At 42.1% G+C, this 27,917-nt stretch overlaps 1 protein-coding gene across 2 annotated transcripts; it reads right to left on the bottom strand.

Annotated features, from left to right (window-relative positions):
• Positions 1–687: 687 nt before the first annotated feature.
• On the bottom strand, positions 688–26,542 carry LOC116272922 (OTU domain-containing protein 3). Of its 2 annotated transcripts, none has more exons than XM_031661829.1 (8): positions 26,183–26,542; positions 18,087–18,235; positions 14,154–14,266; positions 10,976–11,098; positions 4,405–4,512; positions 3,704–3,800; positions 2,086–2,270; positions 688–1,136 (listed from the first exon to the last, which is right to left on the bottom strand). In XM_031661829.1, the coding sequence occupies exons 1-8, from the start codon at positions 26,398–26,400 to the stop codon at positions 960–962; spliced, it is 1,170 nt and encodes a 389-aa protein (XP_031517689.1). In that variant the 5' UTR covers positions 26,401–26,542; the 3' UTR covers positions 688–959. The 2 variants fall into 2 exon arrangements, with proteins under 2 accessions (XP_031517689.1, XP_031517688.1); XM_031661828.1 differs by having other exon boundaries at positions 4,381–4,512; positions 26,183–26,541.
• Positions 26,543–27,917: the final 1,375 nt, after the last annotated feature.

Genomic DNA, 27,917 nt, shown 5'->3' with positions numbered 1-27,917 from the left:
AAGGGAAGAAAATCCTCATTTAAAATGCGAACATGAAAAACCTTATTCTTCCAGGCTTCTTCTATAAAAACATAATTATTTAGACTCCTCTTAGGCAAAACCCCAGGAGTTCTTCTCCTGTTAGAACTACAGACCCTGCTCTACATACTATCAGAATTCCAGAACTGTATCACAAGTAGTAACATGCCATCTCCCCACTGTCAGGAAACAAATACCAAAAACCCACCACCACCACTGTCAACTTCCCAACAAGGCCCAGGCCTAATTAACAGTCAGCTGCATTTATCATATGGCTTGAGTGCAAATGAACTAACAGCACCTACATCCCATCTGAAATAACATCAGAATCAGGAAGGAGAGAAATGCGGTTAATTTCCATCCTGATTGCAGGCCACAGCCCTCATGTAACTTTGGGAAAACAATTCCTGAATTATTTTCTGAGTAACTTGGATTAGAAGAAAGTAAATCAAAGCATTTTCCTGAGTTGGAGATCATTTATAAGCTACCCTATGTTAGTATCTGTTTGAAAATGAAAGAGAAACTAAGGAAACTTGTCATTCTCAAGTTCTAACAATTATTCTAAACTACTCATGAACAATTACAGCAAAACTCACCCCAAATGTTAAGGAAAGATCCTAGGGTCACTGAAGTCTGATTTTCGGGCAAATAAAGCCACCACTTAACAGGTTTTTTCTGACCTATCTGCCCCTAAAACTCAGTATTTTAATTTTGTATTACAGAATATGAAGGGCCTCACTGCATTTTCATAAAACAAAACATATCACTAATAAAACTTTGAACAAAAAAAGAGGCAGCTCGAAGGACACTAACTCAGTGTGGGAGCTCATGTGTGGGCTTTGTTGGTTGTGTTTCGTTTCATAAAAGGACGGCCTCGCTGGAAAGTCTGGCACACAGCAATCCTTTTCCAGCCGCTTCTTACAACTCCCAAGAGGCCAGAGTCAGATGTTGAGAGCAGCAAAGGTCTTCACCAAGGTGACCTGTGTGTTCGCCTCTGCTTCGCTTCTGTTGTTGTCCCTGTGGCTACCTCTGCTCTCCAGGGCTTTGTGGCGGTGCCTCTCCTCCTGCCGCTTCTTCTTCTCCAGCCGTTGCTGTTCTCGCCTCTGTTTGTTTGTGACCTGAGAGAGAAGGCCGCGGTGGTGAGTAGGCAGCAGGGAGGCTCAAGCTGCCACCTGCTAGAAGGGAGATGGTGGCAAAGGGCACAGATTGCTTTTCAGCAGCAACAGGGAAAAACAATCTAAGATGCCAAAGATGATTTACTGTCCACTGCTGCTCAAATTTACATTTAAATTCATATTTCCTTGCTGAACTAGCAAACAAAATCAATTCCATTCTTCCCTTAAAGAAATCAGCCCTCATCCAGCAAGAGGTAACACACACACGTGTCAGAGGACACTTTTCCCCACATAATTTAATGCCCCAGGTAATTCTGACAAAATCCTCAGAAGCTTATTGCATCTTTGCCTCTGCTGTGGCTTTGTACACTGTGGCATTTTGAGCTCAGAACTTCTTGGTGAAAATCTTTAAAATGATTCCAAATTCAGTGAAATGGAAGATGTCACATACTACCTGTGGAAGTGAAGGGCAGGGAGGGAGATGTACCTTTCCGGAAAGCACTTGACAATTTACCAAAAGCCTTTAAAAGATTCATGTATTCATGACCTTTAACCTGTTCATTCCTCTTCTAGGATTTTATCCAAGATAATTATGCAAAACCCCAAAGATTTATACACAAAGGTGTTCATTGTAGATCATGGCATTTATAAAAAACATGGATAAACATGGGAAAAGCCCACACGTACAGTAATGTTAGGTGGGAAAAGGAGGCTTTTCATTTGTACACTGAGGACAATTTCAGAGTATATTTCCTTCCAATTGTCACTGCATACACCAAACAGGGTAAGTGAGGTCATTCTGCTTCTTGACGTATCTTTATGCATTCCCCAGATTTTCCACACTACTCTTATAAATTAGAAGGAAAATACAAATAAGATTATCTCAAGCTCCCACCACTGCCACAGAATTACACCTGCCCACCACCTACCCTTTCAACCCCATCTTACATACCTTTGCGAGCTGGTTTTTATTTGCTTTGTTTTCTTCACTTGGGCTGGCCCGTGCCTTATTGTTTTCGGTGCTGCCTTCATTTAAGCCCTGATTTCCAAAGATTCTGGCACCACTGCCACCCTCCTCCCATAAAGGGCCACACTGCTTCAGCACTCGACCAGTGGGCTCAAGATTCTCTTCTGCATCTTCCAAAGAAAGATATTTCATTAAAACTGAGAACCTGAGAGAGTTACACAGGTGATTACTGTATTAATGATTCCAAAATTACCTGGGTCCCTACTTTGGCCACAGGGGAAGTAAGTTTCCTTGAGACAAATTCTAATGTCAAGACAGTGGGAAACATAGGAAGAAAAAGTTGGTAAAAGTGGGAAGATAAATGTTAAAATAACCCACTGACCAGCCTTTTGATCAGCTTCCCAACAGCAGAGTGCTTTTTAGATAAATTATGTTTTAACATGAATTTTTACGGGAAAGTCTTCCATTTGCACCCAAAACCGAGAACACAAACAGGCTGTAAAGCGGTGCTGTCCAATGTATTAGCCACTAGCTATATGTGGCCATTTACATTTAAATTAAAACTAAACATTTAAAATGTAGCTCCCCAGTCTCATTGCACAAGTGGCAGGTACACACTATACTGAACAGCACAGATCACTGGAGGGTGCTGTTTAAAGTCTCAAAGACCAAGTTACTTACAGATTTCTAAAAGTACAGCCAATACATAGTGGATAGTAAAATACCTCATCACATGGAGAACTATGATGCCAGAAACAGTATCTGACATGTAACATCTGGCAATCAGTATTTATTGATACCATTTTAAATAAATGACTTGAGAAGGTAATAAGATGTTACATCTCTTTTCTTTTTTTTTTTTTTTTGAGACAGAGTCTCGCTCTGTTGCCCAGGCTGGAGTGCAGTGGTGTGACCTCAGCTCACTGCAACCGCCACCTCCCAGGTTCAAGCGATTCTCCTGCCTCAGTCTCCTGAGTAGCTGGGATTACAGGCACCCACCACCACACCCAGCTAATTTTTGTATTTTCAGTAGAGACGGGGTTTCACCATGTTCGTCAGACTGGTCTCGAACTCCTGACCTTGTGATCTGCCCGCCTCGGCCTCCCGAAGTGCTGGGATTACAGGTGTGAGCCACCACACCAGGCCTTTACATCTCGTTTCTTTCCTCTGAGTCACAAAATTAAACTCGGTTCATGTTTTAAAAAAAAAAAAAAAAATCAAAATTATCACAAGTTAATAGAAATCTAAATATTTCCACCAGGAAAGCAATTCTGGTTATCATTTTGGTCTTCTAAGGGCATCTTATTTCTAAACAGGGTAATTCTTCCCTGATGTGTCCCCCAGCACCCTGTACTCCCACCCCATTATGTACTATCACACCAGTTTACCTGTCTCCACCATCCACCCTCCACGCCTGAACTACACTCCCCCTGAAGCAGGGCCAGGACCTAGTAAAAAATGTCTGCATACAGAACATGCTCAATAAACAACTCCTAAATGAATGACAGAACAGTTACCACCTGTGACTTGGTTAAAAATAAATATTTGGAAAATTACCAACAAAACCATTTTGAAGGCCTATAAATATCAGTCATGGACTTACTATTTATCTTCCCTTGGTTCATCTGAAGCATGGCAATTATTGCAGATTCAATATTATAATTTTCAGCTTCCAGATTCTGGACTATTAAATTAAAATCCTATCCAAGAAACAAACAAACAAAAAAATCACTTCAAAACTCTCAGTATATTTTTCTGCCTAGCTCTACTTCAATAATCATAAACATAAAGATGTAAGAGTGAGAATAATCATAAACATAAAGACGTAATAGTGAGAATTAATAATCATAAACATAAAGATGTGATAGTGAGAATTAAGACAAGGTTTCAGGACCTTTTCCATTTAGAAAATGTCAATTTTCAATAAGGTTGGTCCCTTGAAATAACCATCTAATGTACATTTATAAATGAACGCCCTGTATAAAACTGCATTTGTACTACTGTAAACACTAGTCAGGAAAAATTAAATCCACATACTCCCTGAGAACTTTGAGCAGTACTGGGTGAAGTCTAGCAAACAACAGGGAAATGAATAAACAGCTCTCATTAAGCCACATATGCTAATCGAACTATAAATCTCATGGGCCTATTTTGCCCCACAAGGTGCTGATATGCTGGAGAGGTCCTACGAAACTAAGATGTAAGCTAGGCACAGCAACACGTAAGCTAGGCACAGCAACACTTGCTTCTAAATCATTCCTGCATGACAGAAATACTAACTGAACATCCAGTTGCATTACAAACTTTCTGGACAGCATCCTCTACTTCGTCTCTCAGGTCGTCTTCAGAGTCCATTCCCTTTGTCTTGATCTTTTCTCTTTTATTTGATTCATCTTGATGAAGCATCTGAAACTAAAGGAAACAAATAATAATCAGGGAACTGTGTTGAGAATCAAACTATGTTCACAATCTTCAACACAAGACACTCTAATCTCGAAAAGCACCCAGGGAAACTTGTCAATCCAAATCCTAAAGCCACAAAGAACAGTTCACTTGGGATCCATGAGACCTTTACACCCTGGGCCTTACATCAGAAAAGCTAAAATCATCCCTCTGTAGATGCTCAACCACCTTCTTCTGCTTCCCATTAATGCAGGGAGATAGGTAAATGGGCAAAGACAGCTCTATTTTTTGAACGTAAAAGTATAGTGGACTCCAGCAACGTGCAGTATATTCCTCGGAATGTTAATACAAAGCATTCTATTATAAAATTAAACGCTAAGAATTTGACAAAGAGTTACAGGAGTCTTTGACCCAGTAGTTTCAGTTTTGAAATTTAGCCAAAGGAAATAATATCAAATAGAGAAAAGATTTATGGTCCTGGTGCAGTGGCTCACACCTGTAATTCCAGCACTTTGGAGGGCTGATGGGGTGGGTCACTTCACCTCAGGAGTTCAAAACCAGCCTGGGCAACAAAGTGACATCCCATCTCTACAAAAAAACACAAAGAATTCTTTGGGCATGGTGGCATGCACTTGTAGTCCCAGCTACTCAGGAGGCTGAGGTGGGAGGACGGCTTGAGCCCAGGAGGTAGAGGCTGCAGTGAGCCGAGATCACGCCACTGCATTCCAGCCTGGGCAACAGAGCTAGACCTTGTCTCGAAAAAGAAAAGAAAAGATTTAGGTAAAAGGGCTAACAGTGTTACTTATACTAGTGAGTAACAAAACCACCGAAAGGCTTTATAGTATGGGTATGGTTAAATAACCACTGTAAATCCACAGAATGATGTCTTCATTCCCACCAAAGGAAGAAACACAATCATCACTCCCACCGTTATTACTTAACACTATTTTGGAGGTAACAGCCAAAGCCATTAGCTAAAATAAATTATAAGTATAAAATTAAAAAGAAAAAAGTAATCTGTCCTTGTAAATGATATAATTCTGTAACTGAAACAAGAGAATCAACAAAAAAAACTACCGCAAACCAAAAAAATTACAGAAAATCATACACCTGATAAGACTCTAGCATCTAGCATATATTAAAAACTCTTACAACTCAAAAACAACAAGGCAGAACCAATTAAAAAATAGGCAAAAGACTTGAATAGACATTTCTCCAAAGATATACAGATGGCTGAAAAGCACATGAGAAGACGTTCAATGTCATTAGCTATTAAGAAAATGCAATTCCAAACTTTAAGATACTGGCCAGGCGCGGTGGCTCACACCTGTAATCCCAGCACTTTGGGAGGCCGAGGTGGGCAGATCACGAGGTAAGGAGATAGAGACCATCCTGGCTAACACGATGAAATCCCAGCTAACACGATGAAACCCCATCTCCCACGATGAAACCCCATCTCCACTAAAAATACAAAAAATTAGCTGGGCGTGGTGGCAGGTGCCTGTAGTACCAGCTACTCGGGAGGCGGAGGCAGGAGAATGGCGTAAACCTAGGAGGCAGAGCTTGCAGTGAGCCGAGATCACGCCACTGCACTCCAGGCTGGGCGACAGAGCAAGACTCCGTATCAAAAAACAAAAACTTTAAGATACTAAGTAGGATGACCATTTAAGAAAAAAACTAAAATGTTAGGATGAAGAGAAAACAAAGCCTGGCAAGAAAAACAGTGCAGCTGCTGTGGAAAACAGTTTGGCAGTTCCTCAAAAAGTTCAATTTAGGTTTACCATATGACCCAGCAATTCCACTCCGAGGTATATACAAAAAGACTGAAAATAGGTATTTGTAAAAATACTGTACACAAATACTCACAGCAGCACTATAGCCAAAAGGTGGGAACAACCTAAACGCTCATTAACAGATGAATAGATGTACAAAAAATCATCTCTCCATATAATGGAATATTATTCAGCCATAAAAAAAGAATGAAGTACTGATACATGCTACACCATGAATGACTCTCAAAAACATCATACTGAGGAAAGAAGCCACAAAGAAAAAGTCACATATAATTCCATTTACATAAAATGTCCAGAATAGGCAAATTCACAGAGAAGAAAGGCAAACTGGTGGTTGCTAGGGGACAGGGGGAATTGGGAGTCACTGCTTAATGGGCATGAGGTTTTCTTTTTGGGGTGATGAAAATATTTTGGGACTAGACCGAGAACATGGTTGTACAACAAACACTGGGGATGTACTGAGTACCACTGGACTGTATGTTTTTAAATGATTAATTTTATGTTATGGGAATTTTGCTTTAATTTTTAAAAAGAGAGGGGTTCTGTGGAATACCTAAGTATGTAATTAACATTTTATTAACAGCTCTCATAGACAAATGATAACCCACTAGAAAATATAAAAGATCTCTTTATAATACACAAAAAGCACAAAACACCTCCTTAGAATAAACTCAACAAAAAATGGGCAAGATCTATATGAAGAAAATGTTCCGATGGATCATAAAGTCAATTAAATAATAAAAGACTCAACATCAGAAAGATGTCAGCTTTTCCTTAAATTACTCTATTAACTTAATGAGATTCCAATTTTAAAAAACTTAATAGGGCCGGGCACAGTGGCTCACACCTGTAACCCCAGCACTTTGGGAGACCAAGGCGAGCAGATCACTTGAGGTCAGGAGTTCAAGACCAGCCTGGCCAACGTGGTGAAACCCTATCTCTACTAAAAATATGAAAATTAGCCAAGGGTGGTGGCGAGCTACCAGCTACTTGGGAGGCTGAGGCAGGAGAATTGCTTGAAACTGGGAGGCGGAGGTTGCAGTGAGGTGAGATTGCACCACTGCACTCCAGCCTGGGCAACAGAACGAGACTGTCTCAAAAAAAAAAAAAAAATTAATAGCATTTCTTTTGAACTAGACACATTGATTCTAACATTTATTATTTATTTATTTGTTTGTTTATTTTTGAGACGGAGTCTCGTTCTGACACCTAGCCTGGAGTGCTGTGGCACCAACTCTGCTCACTGCAAGCTCCGCCTCCCAGGTTCACGCCATTCTCCTGCCTCAGCCTCCCAAGTAGCTGGGACTACGGGCGCCCGCCACCTCGCCCAGCTAATTTTTTGTATAAAATAGAGACAGGGTTTCACCATGTTAGCCAGGATGGTCTTGATCTCCTGACCTCGTGATCTGCCCGCCTCGGCCTCCCAAAGTGCTGGGATTACAGGCGTGAACCACCGCGCCTGGCCTCATTTTGTTTTTTTTAGAAAAGGCAAGAATATATAAGGAAACGCTAAAAAAGAAAATTAATTATGAGTGAAAAATTCTACCAGATTTTAAAATATACCAACTAAAACCATGAGGCATCAACATGTGAACAGGGAGATCAGTGGACCAGAACCAAATGTCTAGGAATAGACCCAAATACATATGGGAATTGAGTATATGGAAAGACAGTGGCATTTTAAATCAGTGCAGAAAAGATGTATAATTAATCAATGGTTTCGGTACAACTAGGTAATCACAAGGGAAATATAAAATTGGATCCATAGCCTCACACCCTTATATGAATATAAATTCCAAAAGAAGCCAAGATTTAATTTTTTTTTTAAGTCAGACTATAAGCTGGGTGCAGTGGCTCACACCTGCAATCTCAACACTTTGGGTGGTCGAGGCAGGAGGGTTGCTTGAGTCCAGGAGTTAGAGACCAGCCTGGGCAACAAAGTGAGACCCTGTCTCTACAAAAAATAAAAGATTAGCCAGGCATAGTGGTGCACAGCTGTGGCCCCAACTACTCAGGAGGATCACTTGAGCCTGGGAGGCTGAGGGCGCAGTGAAACATGATCATGGCACTGCACTCCAGCCTCAGCGACAGAGTGAGACCCAGTCTCAAAAAATAAATAAATAAAGTGAAACTATGAAAGTACTAGAATAAACTATGGGAGAATTATTTTTAACTTCAGAGTGGGAAAGACTTTCCTAGTTACGACCCAAAATCCAAAGGGCATATAATAAAATCATTAACAAATTTAACCATGAAAATATCTAAAATTCTTTCATAGCAAAGACCACAGGAGAAAGAAAAAGACAAATGACAGAATGAGAAAACCTATTTGCAACTCATACCACAGACAGAGGCTAATTTCCCTAATACATAAAAAGCTCCCCAAAATCATTAAGACAACATAATAGGGAAAAAATGGGGAAAGAAAATGAACACCATTTACAAAAAAGAAAATAGAAATATGTCTTAAACACAGGAAAAGATGCATAAATAAGAGAAACGCAAATTAAAACTAGGTTAAGTAAACAATTTTTCCCTTAACAATGAAAAGGATTTAAAAATGTGTTAACAGGCCGGGCGCGGTGGCTCAAGCCTGTAATCCCAGCACTTTGGGAGGCCGAGATGGGTGGATCACAAGGTCAGGAGATCGAGACCATCCTGGCTAACCCGGTGAAACCCCGTCTCTACTAAAAAAAATATAAAAAACTAGCCGGGCGAGGTGGCGGGCGCCTGCAGTCCCAGCTACTCGGGAGGCTGAGGCAGGAGAATGGCGTAAACCTGGGAGGCGGAGCTTGCAGTGAGCTGAGATCCGGCCACTGCACTCCAGCCTGGGTGACAGAGCGAGACTCCGTCTCAAAAAAAAAAAAAAATAATAAAAAAATAAAAATAAATAAAAACATAGTTAACACTATGTTGACAAAGTGCACCGTGCAGGAAAAGAGCCACATACGGCAGGTGGGAGCTTAAACTGGTGAAATCTTGTTAGAAAGTAATTTGACAATACCTATCAACATCCTCTGATGTGGCAAGGACCTTCTAGGAATATGTCCCACAGATACATGTGTGAAATGAGGTACATAAAAGGTACTGCACATTGCTTGTAATAGCAAAGGATTAGAAGCCACCTAAAAGCCCATTGGTAAGTGAGTGGTCAAAAATATTATAATGCATCTATAGAACAGGACACTACGTGGCCTTTAAAAAGGATACAGGAAGTTCCTTATGTACTACCATGAACTAAATCCCAAGACACATTGAATTTGAAAAGCACAGTGCAGGATGTATGTGTGGGACGTGTAGGATGCTACAACTAGTAGTAGGGAGAGTATAAAAATGGCAAAAGTGGAATATGTGCACATACACATATATTTGCTTGATATGTAAACCATAGGAGATTTTATGATATACTAATACCACTGACTGCATCCAGGGAGAACAATGTGGCTGAAGTACAAGGGTAGGAGAGTGACTTTCACTATATATCCCATTATATATTTTGAATTCTAATCCATGGACAAATATGACGTATTCAAGAATTAAAATTGCCAGGCACCATGGCTCACACCTGTAATCCCAACACATTAGAAGGCCAAGGTACAAGGATCACTTGAGCCCAGGAGTTGGAGGGCAGCCTGGGCAACATAGTGAAACTTCATCTCTACAGAAAATTTAAAAATTAACGAAGCATGGTGGTGCACACCTGTAGTCCTAGCTACTCAGGAGGCTGAGGTGGCAGGATCGCTGGAGTCCAGGTGGACAAGGCTGCTGCTGTGAGCTGTGATGGTGCCACTGCACTTCAGCCTGGGCAACAGAGCGAGACCTTATCTCAAAAAATAAATAAAACTGTTTAAAAAACAATGGTTTTGGATCATGTGTAAAAACAGGAGAAAAGGTTTCTGCAATAATGTTAATTTTTAAAAACAGGAAACAAAGCTATATAAATACAAAGTCAACCGTGTTTTAATGCATTAAATGACTGAAAATAAATCTACCAAAACAGTAACAAAATGTACATTCAGGTAGCTGAGTTGACTTTATGTGTTTTTTATTTTCTTCTCTACCTTTACTATAGTTTTCAGATTTCAGATAAGCAGCATGGATTAGGCCAAGCACGGTGGCTCACCCCTGTAATCCCAGCGGTTTGGGAGGCCAAGATGGGCAGATCACCTGAGGTCAGGAGTTTGAGACCGGCCTGACCAACATGGAGAAACCTCGTCTCTACTAAATATACAAAATTAGCCAGGTGTGGTGGCGCATGCCTGTAATCCCAGCTACTCGGGAGGCTGAGGCAGGAGAATCACTTGAACCGGGGAGGTGGCGGTTGTGGTGAGCCAAGATCGCACCACTGCACTCTAGCCTGGGCAACAAAAGCGAAACTCCGTCTCCAAAAAAAAAAAAGTGTAGATTAATTTTAAAACATAAAAATAATTTGAAAATTCCATGCATCTTATACACACACAATCATAACTATCAACTATCAGAAAAAGCAAAATAATAAGCAATTTTATCTATCACTCTCACCTAAACTAAGAAATAAAAAATATTTTTAAAATCAGGCCCACAGATTCTTAACGCCAACTTTCCACAAAAACATCACGGGTTTTTAGCGCCAAATATCCAGCTCTCGACCTGTTTCCTGCAGGGCTGAGAATACGAGAGAAAACCGAGGCCTCACTCACATCCGTCTGGAGATGTGCAGGTGCCTCCGAGTTGTCATTGATCCTCCGAACACTGTCGTAGTGCTCTCCATACCGATATGCGATGTGTAACTCCCTTACGCTGCTTTTATCTGTACCACGAATCTGTAGACAAAAGAAGGGGCCATGCTAGTGAGGATCTGAACACTGTCAATCTCTGGAGAGAAACACCCACCTGGCCTGCTGAGGAAGCCCAGTCAGCAGGTCTATGCAGACACTAATTGGGAACATGCCTGGGATATGTCACAAGCAATTTCCAAACTACCTCCTTCCTACGCGTGTATGCTTCTATATGCTTATTTAATATGTAACTCTATGGAAATAAATCCATGTAAGAAATTCAAAAACCAGGGACAGACTTGCAATGAAGTTAAATAAGCTTAAGCTTCAGAGGCTTGATTACCTCTTAGCCCCACTAATGCACAAGCCCCTTCCACGGGGAAAGCCTAGGGGCATATCCAGATTTGTTGAGCTTGAAGCCCTAACTATTTGAAGGCTCTCTTTGAGAAAAAAAAAAATGCAAAATTATAAATATAAAATTGGTAGAACCTCTCCCAAGACCTAGAAAGGGAGTCCTAGAAATGAGTGGCCTGACACTTCATTAGCTTCAAGGTAAATCCACCCCTTTTATTAAAATGAAAATAGCATTTTCTGTTAACCACCTAAGTGAGAAACATTATCAACAAACCCAAACCTCCCACCTACATCAACTTCAAAGCACAATTACATGAAGTAGTATGGCCTGCACTGCTCAACCCTGGAGGCGCCACCACAAGGTATTCTATGTGAACTAACCCCCTGACGCACAGCACAAGAATGGGGCTCCCTAGAGTCGTGCAGAACAGAAGCCCTAAGGTCTGGGCATACCCCAAATAAAACTCGCCACCTCCACACAAACTCTCGTTCTGACTTTGTCCCTTAGAAAGCCCAGTAACGGTTCCTTTGTTTAAACTCCAAAACATCAGCACATTCTTTTTACTGAAAATCACAGGTAGTAAGATACTACCCTTAATTTAAACAGTATCCATGGTCTAAAAACAAAGCAAAAGCCATGGAACAAACAGGAAGCACACAAGTCTAGATGTCAGTACTGTGGAAGGTTTTTCCAGTAGAATACGTAGATCTCAAATGCAAGAGAGTCTGGTTTAGACACACACAAAACAGAGAGCACCATTTGTCTCCCAGGAAGAGCAATGTGAAAGCAAACAGTTTATTAGAATCTTGGAATGACATAATCCCTAAAGCACTTACATACTTAATAATAATGATATATATACATGAATAGCATAGATGAATAGAAAACATAACTGGAAGAATATTCACCAAATTGTTAACTGTGACTTTCATGGGCAGATTACAGAGGACTTTCACATTCTATGTTACATACATCTAGACTGTTCATAGGAACACATATTCCAATTATAACCAGAAAAAAAATGTAGGTTTCAATAACTCCATGGTACGAGTGTAAGCCTACTCTTTATTAATGTAAGAGCTCATAACCATGACAGTAGCAACCAATGCAGTTTCAGTTCTTAAATTTTGCAAGATGCTTCACTGGGGTAGGAAGACATAGGGGGATCCAATGGAAATATTAGTAAATTTATTTCAAGAAGATGTACTTTCAATGTTCAGGAATTTATGAAACAGAACACTACAGAAATATATTTGAAAAAAATTTTTACCTATGCAGAATTGTCTTCCACAACTACCTAGGTAACTAAGAAACTTTGGGGAAAAAGTCATCAGTGGAGGAAAAGGCAAGCTGATTACGGAGTTGGTATTGAGTATTCTCCTTCAAGGTGAGGGTCATTCTGCTGGGTATTCAAATGGTTTTGATAACTTCTGCAAAACAGTGTAAGTTTAATGACAAAAAATAGAACAAAGGAGTAACCAGTATTCTTGCTCAAACATCACCCTTAGAAAAGAGAGCCCCATGGAAAATATGATACCTCTATCTGGTATCCTGATGTCAGGACATCCGCAACACTGCCCCAAAGAACACAAGCAGATACTGTTTCACTCCTGCTCATTCTATCCCCATAAGGTAAAATTTCTCACCTTCCCTGGAGTATCTTATTTTGTTGTAGCATAATTTTGTTAAAAGGACACTGTGCCAGGGACAAAAGGCTGCATTCTTTAATACGACATTCTGGAAAAGCAAAGCTGTAAGGACAAATCAGAGAATGGGCTACAAGAGGCTGGGTATTGGGGGAGGGGGCCAGTGACTACAAAGTACAAAGAGCGTGGAAGTGACTTTTTCCACAGTAGTCTGTGTGTTGATAGTAGTGGTGGTTACATGACTGTTTGTCAAAACACACAGAACTGTACACTTGGAAGAGGATGAAGTTTGCTACGTGTAAATTATATCCCTATAAACCTATTTTTAATCAGCAAAGACTGACGGAGCAATTTACAAAGGAATATATGCAGGTATCATATGAAAAAAAGGGCACCGTTACCTTTATGCTAATAACACAGAAGTGTCCATATGTGTGTGGATATGGATACATGTGTGTGTGTTTTAAAAGTGTGTAAAAACATTGTGGTATGTTCCTTTCATGTATCAATGTTTTTATAGCTAAGTGCGTGTGAATGACAGGAATACTCACTAAAACATTAACAGCAATCTCTCTCTGGGTGATTCAATAAAATTTTAAATGTAATTTTTAATAAAATTTTTTCCCTTTATGAGCTTTTTCAATTTTCTAACTTTTCTACAAGTACTGTATTTTAACTTTTTAATTAGTAAAAGTGAGAAATCGGGGAGTGGTGGAGCAGGGCAGGGTGGGTGGGGAATTAACAGAAACCACATGCTCAGTCTTTAGGAGCTGAGGTACAAAGCAATAAGCAGCACTGATTTTAGGGGGTGGTGGCCTGTGTTTCCACACTAGGTTCTCTGTCCCCAACCTGCCCAATTAGCTGACTGTTGAATATGTATAGCATTTTAAAAGATTTCTAAATTATACTCTGGACTCCATTTGTACATAGCACAGGGATTACTTCTGAGCCACCACAACAATATTGTCTTTGGTTAGGCTCACAGTCCAGTCACTCTGCATAATTCCATGTTCACAGGTCAAGCCCCATCATCTTCAGATATTCCCAAAACTGATTTAGAAACAAGAGCTTAAGATAAATGTTTAAACAGGTGACCTACCTGCCACAAAGGGGCATTAAGTTGATGAATCACTACATTCAACTGATGATTTCTTGCAAAGGCTACAATTGCATCATTGCCAGCAAAAGTACCAGGCTTTGCCAAACTGGCCACTGCATGGAAATAGGAGAGAAAAATGATGTCTTTATAGTGGAAAAATCCAAATGCAAACATGCTTTGGTATTTACTGAGTTCCAAATAATGAGAAACAAGGATATAGATCTGGAAAAGTCCATTAACTTTGTCAGAATCTAGGAATTCAGCTAGTTGAACAATACAAAGACTGCTACTGAGAAGAACACTAGTCATTCATAAAGTAAAGATCCATTTATTTCTTCCTTCGATAAATGTTTACTGATTACTTCCAATATGCTAACTCAATAAAAGGCACTGGGAACATACCAATCAACACAGCAATCTTAGCAGCTTGCATTACTGAATGGTTATTATGTGTCAAGCACTGGTCTAATCACGTCTCATAGACAACTACTATTATACACACCATTTTATACATGATGAAACTCAGATGCAAAATAGCTGAAAACTGTGCCAAGGTCAAAGAGCTGGTACACAGTGGAGCTGAGGTTTCACCTAGGCAGCCCAATGCCAAGGTCCTGGCTCTCAGCCACTCCATCAATTTGCCCTCGCAGAGTTCACAACCAGTGAGGGGCAAACAAGACAGGCACTAACGATGCACAAGTGCTTCGGGAAGGGCATGTACAGTAAGAATTTGGCCTTGCCCAAAGAGAGGTCTGGCCTTTATGCTGGGCTCCTGGGAGGTCACTTCTAAACCTCTGGAATTCCCAAAGGTGATGAGAGTATCTGTCATTCATGATGGGCCCCTCCACCACATCCGGCATCAGACCTTTGTGGTGGTGATAGGGTGAGAGGGGAGACTGAGTTCAACCACTTAGACAATAAATCAATAAGCAAAAGCCTCTGAATACCAAAGTTGGGGTAAGCTTCCCCAGGTGACAATATTCTGTGTGTACTGTCACACACAGATGCCATGAGAATATGCCCTGAGGACAACAGAAGCTTCGTGTCTGGAACCCTTCCAGATTGCCCTATGCATCCCTTCCTTTGGCTAGTAGTATTGATCTGTATCCTTTCCCTGTAACAAACCGTAACTGTTAGCATGATAGCTTTCAGTGAGTTCTGTGAGTCCTACTACCATATTATGGAATCTAAGGGAGGTTCTGGGAGACCCCAACTTGTAGATGGTACCAAAAGTTGAGGGAAGTCATGCAAGGACTGTGCTCTCAAACCCTACAGTTTGGCTAACTCCACGTGATACAAGAATTGAGGAATTGAGGAGGGGGAGGTAAGGTGTATCAGAGGAGCTTCTCAACTGAGACAACTAAGCTAATACCCAAAGCACAAGGAGGAGTTAAGACAGGAGAAATGGATGATGTTCTAAGTAGAGGAGAGACAGATGTGAGAGAGAGAGAGAGAGAGAGAGAAAACTCTAGTATGGCAGGAACTGAGAATGCTGAGATGGAGAGGTGGAGGAAGTGAGAAAACGCTGGGGGGAATGGCAAGAGATGAGGACATAGAAATAAGAAAATCCCAGATCATGAAGAACTAAAAAGTCTGGGCTCTATCCTGAGGTCAACAGGGGAGTCACCAACAGGTTTTAGACACAGGAAAAACACACTTAGATCTCACTCTGGCTGTTATGTAGAAAACAGAGTGAGGGAATCAAGAGACAACGATACCAAACAGTATTCAGGAAATCTAAGCAAATGGCCACAGAGGTCTGATTTTATGGTGCAGTAGCAGTGAAAGAAAAACTACTGAAGTAGAGTGATAAGATGTAATGAAGGGGTATGAGGAGGGAGGAAGATAAACATTAAGATACTCAGGTTCTGATCTGGATATCTGTACAGTTGGGGGAAACACGTTGCTGATTCTCTGAAGCCACAGTCTAAAAGAAAAGAATAAGCCTAAAGATACAGCCAGATGCAAGGGTGATGAGGTCCTCAATAGACTAGTGAACCATTCATTTATTCACTCAACAAATACTTTATGAATGCCTACTAGATGCCGGGCACTGCCACACCGCAAAACAAAGACACACAGTCCCTGCTCGAGAATCTCACAGTACAACAAGGTAGGCATACTGACATTAAAAACAGGTAACGCTGACTCAAGACTGATCAATGTAATAAGCCAAGCCTTCAACTGACACACAACGACAATGTGCAGACTTCCACATTTCTTTTCATTTCTGCTCTGGCCGTCAAAGTGACGTCTTACTTCTGTGATGCTCAAATTCTTAAGCAGCTCCGAGCAACAGGTATGCATAGTGCCATTGCAAGAAAACACCTTTCCACTGTTCATCTACAGTGACTATCACATTGGCAACTGAAGATCTGAGTTCCCTATCCTGTAACACTCCCAAATCCACCATGTGATCTTCACTGACAGTGTTCAAAGTGGAGTTTCACATCACAAACTAAAAACTCATTTCATCCAAAATGATGTTTTCACAGGATTTAATGACACAATTCATTTCATACAGCACTAAACTACAAAATTTGTCCCATATACATACATTTAATTTGTAAACTGCTGACTATCCAGTAAACTATGTCTATCTGATAACCAAAAAGTAATTCCAGGAAGAGAGACCATCTGAACTCAGTGACTGGTACAAACCACCCACTGGAAGTTTGGTTGCTCCGTGTCTGGTGCCTACTGAGTAAGTTCTTTCCTAGTGAGGAATGGGAAAGGTTTTGGGATCACTGATAGCTTTTCTCCCAAATGTTCCCCTCCTGCTGCCCTCTCTCTTGCTAACGGTACAGTCATCTACCCATTCCCTAAGCAGGAACTTCAGAATCACTCGTCTCCTCCCTCTATCCTCCTCACCTCCAATGTGTCCTGTCAATTACACTGCCAAAGTGTGGCTTGGTTTGGGCCTTACTCACTATCCTCAGTAGCTGCCGTGATGGAGACCTCCTCTACTCTCATCTGGCCAGTGTGGAGACCTTCTAACTAGTTTCCCTGCTCAGTCTCCCTCCCCATCAATTCTCAGCATGGCCTCCAGAGTTAGCTCGCTAAAATAAAAGGATCAATCCCCTTTCCTGACAACAGACAGAAAAGACTATGAGCCCTGTGATGAAAATGCCATTTGTAAAACATATCAGCAGCGAGCACAGTAGATTCTCAGTAAATATTTGTTGAAATTAAAGTTTACAAGTTCATATGCATTTTCTGTAAGATCTATGCCTATTAAACAGGAACCAACTAAAATCACTAACTGATTTGCCTCAAAGAAAACAGATTGTGTTTGGGGTTTTGGTGAGAAATTAACATGATTTTATTGGTTTTTTCTAATTTTAAAAGTAATACATGATCATCTAAAAGTCAGAAAAAGTCTAGAGAAGACAATTTAAAATACCATAGTCCCACGATCCCCAGATGGCTAACGCTTACTAAGGGCTTATTTTAATTTTGTTATCTAATTTAATCTTCACCAAAAACCCTATGAGATAGATGCTATTATTATCTCCCTTCTATAGAAGTTTAAAGAGAATGAGTAATTTCTGAAAAATAAGTGAAGCTAAGAATTAACAAACAGTATCTTTCCAGACTTTTCCTGCTGTGTCTGTATACCTTTTAAAAATAGGATCAATCTATACAAGCTATGTCATAGCCTGCTGTTCCCACCCCACTGAGGAAGAAGTCATGAATCGCTTTTCAGGTCAATTAACATCATCATGTTTATTAAGGGCATATACCGCTAAACCTACTGATCTCCAGCTACCTAGCATGCTGCCGCCGACCAAGTAGGCAAACAATTATTTGCTGAATAAATAAATGTCGTGATTTATATAACCAAACCCTTGGCTGGGAGGGTGGAGGATGCCAGGGGACTTAATTACCCAATGCATTACTCCTGAAGGACCCAATGTTCCACAGTGAACCTACCATGCTTCTCAAAAGGAATGTCATCTTCTACAAAGGGTTCAAAATCTTCCCGTTGCTTTATCATGTAGTCCACTGTCTCCTGTCTGTGCTTGAGATGATTTCGTGAGTGTCCCTCCAATTGATCACCAAGAGCTCTGAACAAGCAATTGCTGTCAAAACAACAACATGAGTCAAGACCTTTCAAAAATGAACTCAGTTCATCTAAAACAATGACGCTTCATGCCAGATCATCCATGGAAATATTTTGGGCACACAGAAGTGAAGACTCAACTCTAACAGTCCAGGATTCTTCCAAGACCACGGGGGACAGCACCAGGGAATATTCAACCACATTACCTTATTGAGAGGCAGCAAACAAGGATTCTATTCCCCATGTACCAGCTAGCTGACTCAGGAGAGTCATTAAACTTCCCTGGGCCTCAGCTGCTTCAACAAGTGGAGCCGGTGATACACTAACCACCTGACTACAAGGTCCAGACCTTACAGGTCATTCCATGCCTAAGGGCTATGATTTGCAGATCCTCTTCCAAAATGATGTCCTATCTAGAGCCTCTTTTCTAAAACAAGTTCCACTACAGCTGCCCAGCTAAGTAATCATTCATTTAACAAACAGTACCCAAAAAATAGCAATTTGTGAAGCTCCCGATACTAACAACTGAACAATACTCTGTTTGAGTCCTAAGAACACAGTGGAGAAAGTCATGAGAAGGAAAGCACTTGGACAACAAACAGTTGTACTATGGAAAGACACTTCCTCCTCGCCTCCTCACTGATCACCCAGGGAGCAACAATGCCATTGTTATTCCTGCCAAATGAAAACTTTAAACACCATATTTTGTTTCTCTAAAATTAAAATACTGGTAATAAACTGTAAGAGTTATCTTTACTTTCAAACCCCTCAAAGGCTTCTAAATTCCAAATTATCACAAACACAGAGGCTTAGATACACAGAGACTCAAACAAGACAAACACAATCTGGTATCCTTAAAACTATGGAAATAAACAATTCTGAAGCCAAACAGTTGCCCAGTTTTACACCCAACTGTTTACTCTTCCGAATGAAAAACTATGACACTGTGATTCCAAAATATAAACTCATCACTTTCAGAAAGATTTCATGTCTAAATGTGTAGGAAAAAAGGGTTTTTTTTTTTCCAACTCAGAAAAGTGTATTTTCAACAGAAAGCTATAGAAAGGCTGGAATCTCTTCTAATGTATAAGAATATATACTTTTTGGCCGGGCGTGGTGGCTCACGCCTGTAATCCCAGCACTTTGGGAGGCCGAGGCGGGCGGATCACAAGGTCAGGAGATCGAGACCATACTGAAACCCCGTCTCTACTAAAAATACAAAAAAATTAGCCGGGCGTGGTGGCGGCACCTGTAGTCCCAGCTACTCGGGAGGTTGAGGCAGGAGAATGGCGGGAACCCTGGAGGCGGAGCTTGCAGTGAGCCGAGATTGCCTCACTGCCCTCCAGCCTGGGACCCAGAGCGAGACTCCACCTCAAAAAAAAAACAAAAAAAAAAAAAAAAAAAGAATATATTTTTTTTTTTTTTTTTTTTTTTTTTTTTTTTTTGCAGGGGAAGGGAGAATTAAGACAGATTCTATAAATTAAAAACCAAGAAGCTTTCCAACAATCTAAGACGACATTCCAGAAGGAATGGAATATAGAGTTCTATAGGCTAGACTGAGGTGTCTTGCTAAAATCTGACAATGGTAGTCTTTTTTTAACCATGGGGAAAAGTAAGCTAATCGATAAAACAATTTAAATGTCAAGCTTTTCTCTCCAATTTTTCTTAATCAGTATCTGCCACCACTAGTCTATTCTTGAATTTAGTTTAAGAGATGTGATTTATCACAAATTTATGTAGTTATTTTACATTTAATGTACCAAAATTCATGGTATTCTACAGTCGTATGGTAAGAACTTTTAATAACATGAGCAAATGTTCTCCAAAAAAGGTGTAAAACTGTATGTATATGCCACATGAGCTCAACCATACTCATCTGTACGCTATATACATACACAGACAGAAACACACACAAACGTATGCCAAGAAAACACACAGAAACAATCACTTAAATAGTTTTTACAATGTGCCAGGGACTGTTCTAAACACAATGTATGTATCAAACATGTTTAGTCCTCACAACTCTGAGAAAGGTCCTATTACCGTTCCTCACGGGAAACCTGCCCAAGGTCACAAAACTAGTAAGTGGTAGGCCCAGGATCCAAGTCCAAATAACGTGGCTCTCACTCCAATGTCAACACCAAAATAATAGCCATAGTTACCCCTAGGTAGTACAATTAAAGGTAATATTTAAGAGTAATTGTTACATTTTTTAATATGCTTTTCTATACTTACCAAACTTTCTTTGAGCTCACCAAAAACAAGTCAAAATAGACAAATCACTTCCTCTTCTGACAAGATTACAAGGTAATGAACAAACACTCCAGTGACCTGGGTTTCCCTAGGGGAGCCCAACAAGAGCTCTCAAGAAACTCATGAGAACAAAGCACCGTTGCCCAAAGGGCCTCTACGAGATCTGGGCCACTTCCTGAGTTCACAATCTCACCATTACCTACAGCAGGGCTTCTCAATCTCCACACTATTGGCATTCCAGGATCTTTTTTTTGTTGTGGGAGGCTTCCTGTGCACTGTAGGAAGTTTAGGAGAACACTTGGCCGCTGCCATTAGCTGCCAGTAGAACATCACTACCTCCCTCCCCATCAGCTGTGACAACCAAAAATGTCTGTAGACATTGTCAAATGTCCCCTGGAGGGCAAAACCACCCGTTTGAGAACCACTGTGTTATAGGGATATAAGGCAGGTCTTGCATTTGAGTTCACAAAAACAACTAATTACATAAAGAGCATGCAAATGTTTTGAGTGCGCAATAATTTAGTATTAGACGATATTGCAACACACGCACCAAAAAACCTAATGTGCTCTCTAGGCTGCAGTCATAATAGTAAATATGTGGAAAAGGAGAAGGTTTTATTATTTGAGGTCAGACCACAGTTAGGGTCCTGGGTACCATTCTAGCTACTGTATTTTGAGAGAGACGTGTTCAGATAAGATTATGTGGTTTTAAATACACTATGAAGAACGACTAGTGATGTTTGGCCTAAAGAAGGCTCAGGGGGACATGATCAATACCTCCAACTGTCATGTGAAATTAAAATTATACCTGTATAATAAAACTAAAACCTGGAAGCTCCTACAGAGACATAGATTTTGGCAAATAAAAGGTAATTTCACCTTAGCTCTATAGAGGTAGACTATATAGACTCAGGATTTTGCCAATTTCTATAACTAGCAATACACAGCAATTGTCTAGATGTGTGTTGTTTTAATAAGGGTTGCTAACCGCATGTGACTACTGAGCACCTGCCGTATACTGAGCACCTGCCGTGGCTAATCCACAGTGAGGTGTGCTATCTGTGTAAAATACTAGATTCTGAAGAGGTCATATAAAAAAATATGAGAGATCATTGGCTGGGCACAGTGGCTTACGCCTGTAATCCCAGCACTTTGGGAGGCCAAGGCGGGCAGATCACCTGAGGTCAGGAGTTTGAAACCAGCCTGACCAACATGGAAAAACCCATCTCTACTAAAAATACAAAATTAGCTGGGTGTGGTGGCGCATGCCTATAATCCCAGCTACTCGGGAGGCTGACACGCAGGAGAGTAGCTTGAACCTGGGAGGCAGAGGTTGCGGTGAGCCGAGATCATGCATTCCAGCCTGGGCAACAAGAGTGAACTCTGTCTCCAAAGAAAAAGAAAATATGAGAGATCATTAATAATTTTTTATAGAATTGTATGTCAAAATAGTAATATTTTACATATAATAGCTTAAATAAAATATACTAAAATTCATTTCACCTGTTTCTTTTTAATGTGGTTACTGGAAAAATTTTAATATCACATAGGTGGTTCACATACTGTTTTCACTAGACAGCACTGATCTAGCTCACTGATTCTCAACGTGTGTTCCCTGACTAGGAGCATCAGCATCCCCAGGGCACTTGTTAGAAATGAAAATTCTGGGGCCCACCCAGGCCTACTCAATCAGGCATTCTGGGGTTGGAGCCCAGCAATGTAGCCCTTCCAGGTGTTTTCCCTAGCAATCCAGGTGCTTATGTTGCATGCTGAAGTTTGAGAAACACTAGTCAAGAATCTAGACTCTAAATCAGTCACTCTCAATTATGGATGCATATAAGAATCATCTGTAAAATTCTTTTTTAAAAAAAACATCAATAACCAGGCCCCACTCTAAGATTCTGATGTAGTTGATCTAGGGGAGAGCCCAGGCCCTGAACTGTTTCAAAAGTTCCTCCCCAGATATTCTAGCATGGCACCCAACTGAAAACCACTGAGTGAGGCACAAAAGATGGCAGTGCCGTTCAGGTGACACAGGCACTAACTAGACGACATGATGTGTGAATGCCCTTCTACTACTGTGATCCTACAATATTAAAAACAAAACTAAAATTAAAAAATAAACTACTTGTTAGTAACAGATAAATAGCTAAAATTAGTGATTCTTCCGTGTTTCCGTTTTAGAACACTGCTAATGAGTAACGTAACTCAGAACTACATTTAGTAAGACACAACTAGATGTAGTTCAGAGGGATGTTAATACTGTGTGGCCTAATAAATAGAGTTAGACATTCTTTTCACACTACAGCCAATCATGTTTTTAAGGACAACATCAAGGTTAAACTGCTTCTTTCTTGCTTTGAAAAATGAATCCAATTTATGTGGGTCCACCTTTCAGACAACACGCCAGATATGAAGCTGGTCCAGGAAGCACTACAAAACCCTCTAAGTAGCTCCCTGATTAATCTATGCTAAGCTGACTCAACCCATGTAAAGGCTATATTACAGGATATTGGCTAATTCATCCCTAAATCCCCTTGGGTTCCAGAATGCTACAGGTACCATACTGCCAACAATGAACACGCCCACAGATACTCTATCAGGCTACTCCAGATTGTAATCACATCTGAATGAAAAAAGGGAACGCTAGAGATGTCAACTATTTTTTTAATAGTCTTTAACTTCATTGTATTTCACCCTGAGTCCTTAATAAATATTAATAAAACAATCTGTTGGCTGGGCGCGGTGGCTCACGCCTGTAATCCCAGCACTTTGGGAGACCAAGGCGGGTGGATCATGAGGTCAGGAGTTCAAGACCAGCCTGGCCAACATGGTGAAACCCCATCTCTACTAAAAATACAAACAAATTAGCCGGGTGTGGTGGAGGGTGCCTGTAACCCCAGCTACTCAGGAGGCCGAGGCAGGAGAATTACTTGAACCCAGGAGGTGGAGACTGCAATGAGCCGAGATCGTGCCACTGCACTCCAGCCTGGGTGACAGAGCAAGACTGTCTGGGGGGCGGGGAGAAGAATCTGTTGACACCTGCCAGCCCATCACATACACAGGAAACACCATCCCTTGCAGTGATAAAGTCTGTCGTCACCGCATTTGAAAGGACTATGATACTGACAAGGGCTGAACCACGGTCCAGCTAATGGAACTCATGTGAAGGACTTGTGAACACAAGGTGCTTAGCTCCATGAAGCCCACACAAGAGGAAATATGATCATTTTATCCAACACTGTCCGAAGAACAGGGACCTCGGAAGAGAGACATGAGCACTCCAGTCCAGCTGGTCTCTGGAGCTTCATTGCCTGTTACTTCTACCCTTGTGCCCTACACTACTGTCACCCTGAACAACCCGTAGATCTCCCAAAAACATCGCGTCCTTGTGCCTCTGTATACACTCCTCCTCAGATAGGAATGTTCTCTTGGTGTACTCCTATTGGTCCTTCATGACCCAGACTATGACACCCTCTGAGAGGCAGCTAGCAGTGAATTCAATGAGTATTTACCGAATGAATGAGAAGGCCTTCCTGGCCAATTCAGAGGCTACTGCCTTTTCCTTCTCAATAGTACCATTATAATCAGTCACTGTTAATAAAAATATATCAAACTATATTTTAATTATTTGTATCATCTGTTCTCAAAGTGTGGCCCAAGGGACAGGAGATGTGGGAAGGTCTCTGATATGCTTTCAGAGTATCCATGAGTTCAAAACTAAGATGTAATGTACATTTTTCATTCTCATTCTCTCGCAAGTGCACAGTGTTTTCCAGAGGCTACCTGATGCATGAAGTTATCACTCCGATCGCTAATGGAATGTGTGTGTATTCTTGTGTTTTAAAACTTTGTTTTATTTTCTAATATAGTAAATACTCATAGCTATAATCCATATAAAGAAGCTATTTGGGTTTCTCAGTAATTTTTAAGAATTCCAAGAGACCTTAACATCAAAAAAGCTGAGACCCATTGTTACATGTTTCTACCTTCGGCTATAAAGTCCTTAACTATCTCAGTCATCAACATATTCCCAGCACCTTACTTAAGGCGTGCTGAATTAACTTGAGAAGTATGCTGTGTGTGTATGGGGGTGTGGGGATAGAGAGAAGTAATACCCCCAAAGTTTCCCATAACCTTATGAAAGCCAGCTCAAGAATTTACAAGTCCTGGTGCTGATTCCTCCTCCTAAGTAACCTTCTATTGAGTACTTAAGTTTTCTGGGCACCCTGACATTGAGAATACTACATCCAGCACAGCAGACACAAACAATTCAATCATTTGCAAGGAAAAGCCCCATGTTCCACAGCAATTCCACTGTATAAAAATGGTATTTTTGTTTCTATAACAGTGTCTTGTGCTTATGCTTAGGCTAGCTGGTCTCCCTCTATTATTTTTATATTTCATTCAGCAAAAATGTACTGACTGCCTTCCATGTACCAAGCACTATGCCAGATGATGGTGAATAAATGTAATCAAGTTCCAACTGCATCTCAAGCAAAAACAGCAACGCAGCAAAGTGTGGTGAACTATTTTTGCCTGAAGCAATGAGCATATATAGGAACGGTGGGAAAGGGAAATAGGACCAGTTCGGTCTTGATCAATAAGCTGCAATGTAATGTGAAATTTTTTAAAACACCTTCTTCTGCAGTTAATATCTAAAGCAATTCCTGGCTGGCGGTGGTAGCTCATGCCTGTAATCTCCGCACTTTGGGAGGCCGAGACAGGAGGATCGCTTGAAGCCAGGAGTTCGAGACCAGCCTGGGCAACATAGCAAAATCCCCGTCTCCACAAATCAACAATAATAATGAACTAAGGCAATTCCGTATGGTCTTTAATTTCATTTTAGTCTTCCCTCTGCAGGACCTGAGCACTCAAATACTGGGAGGAAAAAAACAAAAGCCAGGCTGTTATTAACACTCCATCTTCCAAAGTGACACAGCTGACAACCAGATAACCTTTTACCTGCCCCTGCAATGGGGATGCTCACAGTTCTCTCTTCCTGACCCTTTTCCTTCTTCCATCCATGTTCCCGAAGCATATCCTCTTTCTTGAAGGTAATTTTCTTCCTCCTCCCCACTCTCTCCCTCCGCATTCCCTAAAGAAAGCTGGACCTGGATTCAGTCTAAGTCCCATGAAGGCTTGGGTAAGCACCTTTGCTTACAGAGAAACTGAGGCCCATGGAAGCAGAAATTAGAGAAGCTGCCTTCAGCTCAGTAAACAACAGGCGACCTAATTTCACAAATGTAAATGGGGGCATCACCCAACCACCAAGGACTCAAAGGAGGCAAAGCGTTCTACCAAGCGGGGCTTACTCAAACTCCTTCGATCGGTCTTATCCTCATGATGACTGTTTTTCCAATGCCTGGCTCCATCTCATTCCTTCAGAACTCAGCTTAAATGTCACCTTTCAGAGAGCCCTTCCTGGCCACAACCCAGTGACTCTGCTCCCGTATACGGTCTCAGGACCCACTTTCTATTTCGCTCGCGGCGTCTGCCATGATTAGGACCCTCTGGGATCCCCGCGAGCGTCTCGGGGCGAGAGGCTTGTCCGCCTCGCTCGCAGCTGGACGCCCTGCACTCGGAGCGTGGCTGGCTCGCGGGAGGCGCCCGGGCAGCCCGAATGAATGGATGGACGCGAGCGGGTGACGGTCGCCAGGCCGAGCCCGGCGCGTCCCCCGGCGCCGCCTCCCTCGCTCCCGGCCCGCCTCACCCGTCCCCCGGCACCTCCCGCAGCTTCAGCCCCAGGGCCTGCAGCTGGTTGGCGAAGCTGACGAACTCCTCCTCGCAGCCGCCGCCGCCGGACTCCGGCCGGTTCCGCCGCTCCTTGGCCAGGGCCCGGCGAGCCGCCCGCTCGTCCCGCTTGCGCTCGGCCTCGGCTTTCCGGCTGCCGCTGCCCGGCCGGCTCTTCGCCGCCTGCTTTCGGGACATGGCCTTAGCCTGCAGTCCCCAGCGGCAGAAGGGAAAGCCACAGGACCCCCCAGCGGCCGCCTCAAGCGTCAAGAAGGCAAAACAGCGCGGGCAACGGAGCCCAGCGACGACGACGCAGCAACCGCGCCTGCGCCGGCGCCCGGCACCCCGGTCACATGACGGAATCCCCGCCTCCTTCGCGGGGCTCGGCGAGCAGACGCCATAGAGAGCTAGAGGGACACCCATCTTGGTTTGTTCTATTCTGCCCTCTAGCGGTGGATGGTACTCAACGTGAGTGGCAGGAGCGACCCGACAGGGACCAGAGAGAACAAAGCTGAAACCAGTCAAGGAGAGAAAGTAAAGATGATAGAAGAGTGGAACACAGAGCAGCGGCAACAGTTAGGACCGGGGATGAATAAAAACGATTTAAACTCTTGTTGCGAGCCTACTACAGTTGGATAGGCACTTTCACACGGCTCATTCTTGTTTAATTATCCGCAAGTTACAGGAAACTGAATCTGAGTGGTTAAATAATTTCAAGAAGATCACACAGCTAAGAGGGAGAGCTTTGCCCTGGCTCCAAAGCCCGCACACTTGTTTGTTTAATCCTGCTCTTCATCTCTCCGCCTTCTTTCGTAGCTCAAGGGAGAGGTCGCCCTTCTGTCCAAGACCACTGGAAATCCTAACTCCATCCAAGAGTGACCACCTAGGTTTGCCTGGACTACAGGTTTTCTTGGGATGCAGGACTTTAGGTTTTAAAGCTGAGACAGGCCAAGCCGGGCGCGGTGGCTCATGCCTGTAATCCCAGCACTTTGGGAGGCCGAGGCGGGCAGATCATGAGGTAAGGAGATCGAGACCATCCTGGCTAACACGGTGAAACCCCGTCTCTACTTTATACAAAAAAATTAGCCGGGCGAGGTGGCGGGCCCCCGTAGTCCCAGCTACTCAGGAGGCTGAGGCAGGAGAATGGCGTGAACCCGGGAGGCGGAGCTTGCAGTGAGCCGAGATCACGCCACTGCACTCCAGCCTGGGCGACAGAGCGAGATTCCGTCTCAAAAAAAAAAAAAAAAACCGAGGCCAGGCTCAGTGGCTCATGCCTGTAATCCCAACACTTTGGGAGGCCGAGGCCAGGTGACTGCCTGAGGTCAGGAGTTCGAGACCAGCTTGGCCAGTTGGCCAAGATGGTGAAACCCTGTCTATATTGCATGATGCTGAGGTTTGTTTTACAAATGAATCTGTCACCCGGGTAGTGAGCAAAGTACATAACAGGTAGTTTTTTAACTCTTTCCCCCAACTGCCTCTCGACTCTTGCATTCCCCAGAATCTGTTGTTCCCATCTTTGTGTCCATGTGTATCCAATGTTTAGCTCCCACTTACAAGAACATACAGTATTTGGTTTTCTGTTTCTGCGTTAGTTCACTTAGGATAATGGGCTTCCAGCTGTTCTATGTTGCTGCAAAGGACAGGATTTTGTTCTTTTTTACGGCTGCATAGTGTTCCATGGTGTATAGGTACCACGTTTTTTTTTTTTTTTTTTT

Source organism: Papio anubis, unplaced genomic scaffold (assembly GCF_008728515.1).
Source record: "Papio anubis isolate 15944 unplaced genomic scaffold, Panubis1.0 scaffold261, whole genome shotgun sequence".
Taxonomy (NCBI): domain Eukaryota; kingdom Metazoa; phylum Chordata; class Mammalia; order Primates; family Cercopithecidae; genus Papio; species Papio anubis.
Note: the sequence above shows the minus strand (reverse complement) of the source record. Positions and strands in the feature narration are given on the sequence as shown.

What these genes read in the sequence shown, in the direction of transcription:
- LOC116272922 (XM_031661828.1), bottom strand. Translation starts at nt 26,400, where the DNA reads ATGTCCCGAAAGCAGGCGGCGAAGAGCCGGCCGGGCAGCGGCAGCCGG. An exon ending in CGGGAGGTGCCGGGGGACGG is followed by an intron (nt 18,236 to 26,182) that starts GTGAGGCGGGCC and finishes TTGTTTTGACAG; the next exon opens with CAATTGCTTGTTCAGAGCTC. An exon ending in CATTCCTTTTGAGAAGCATG is followed by an intron (nt 14,267 to 18,086) that starts GTAGGTTCACTG and finishes ATTTCCATGCAG; the next exon opens with TGGCCAGTTTGGCAAAGCCT.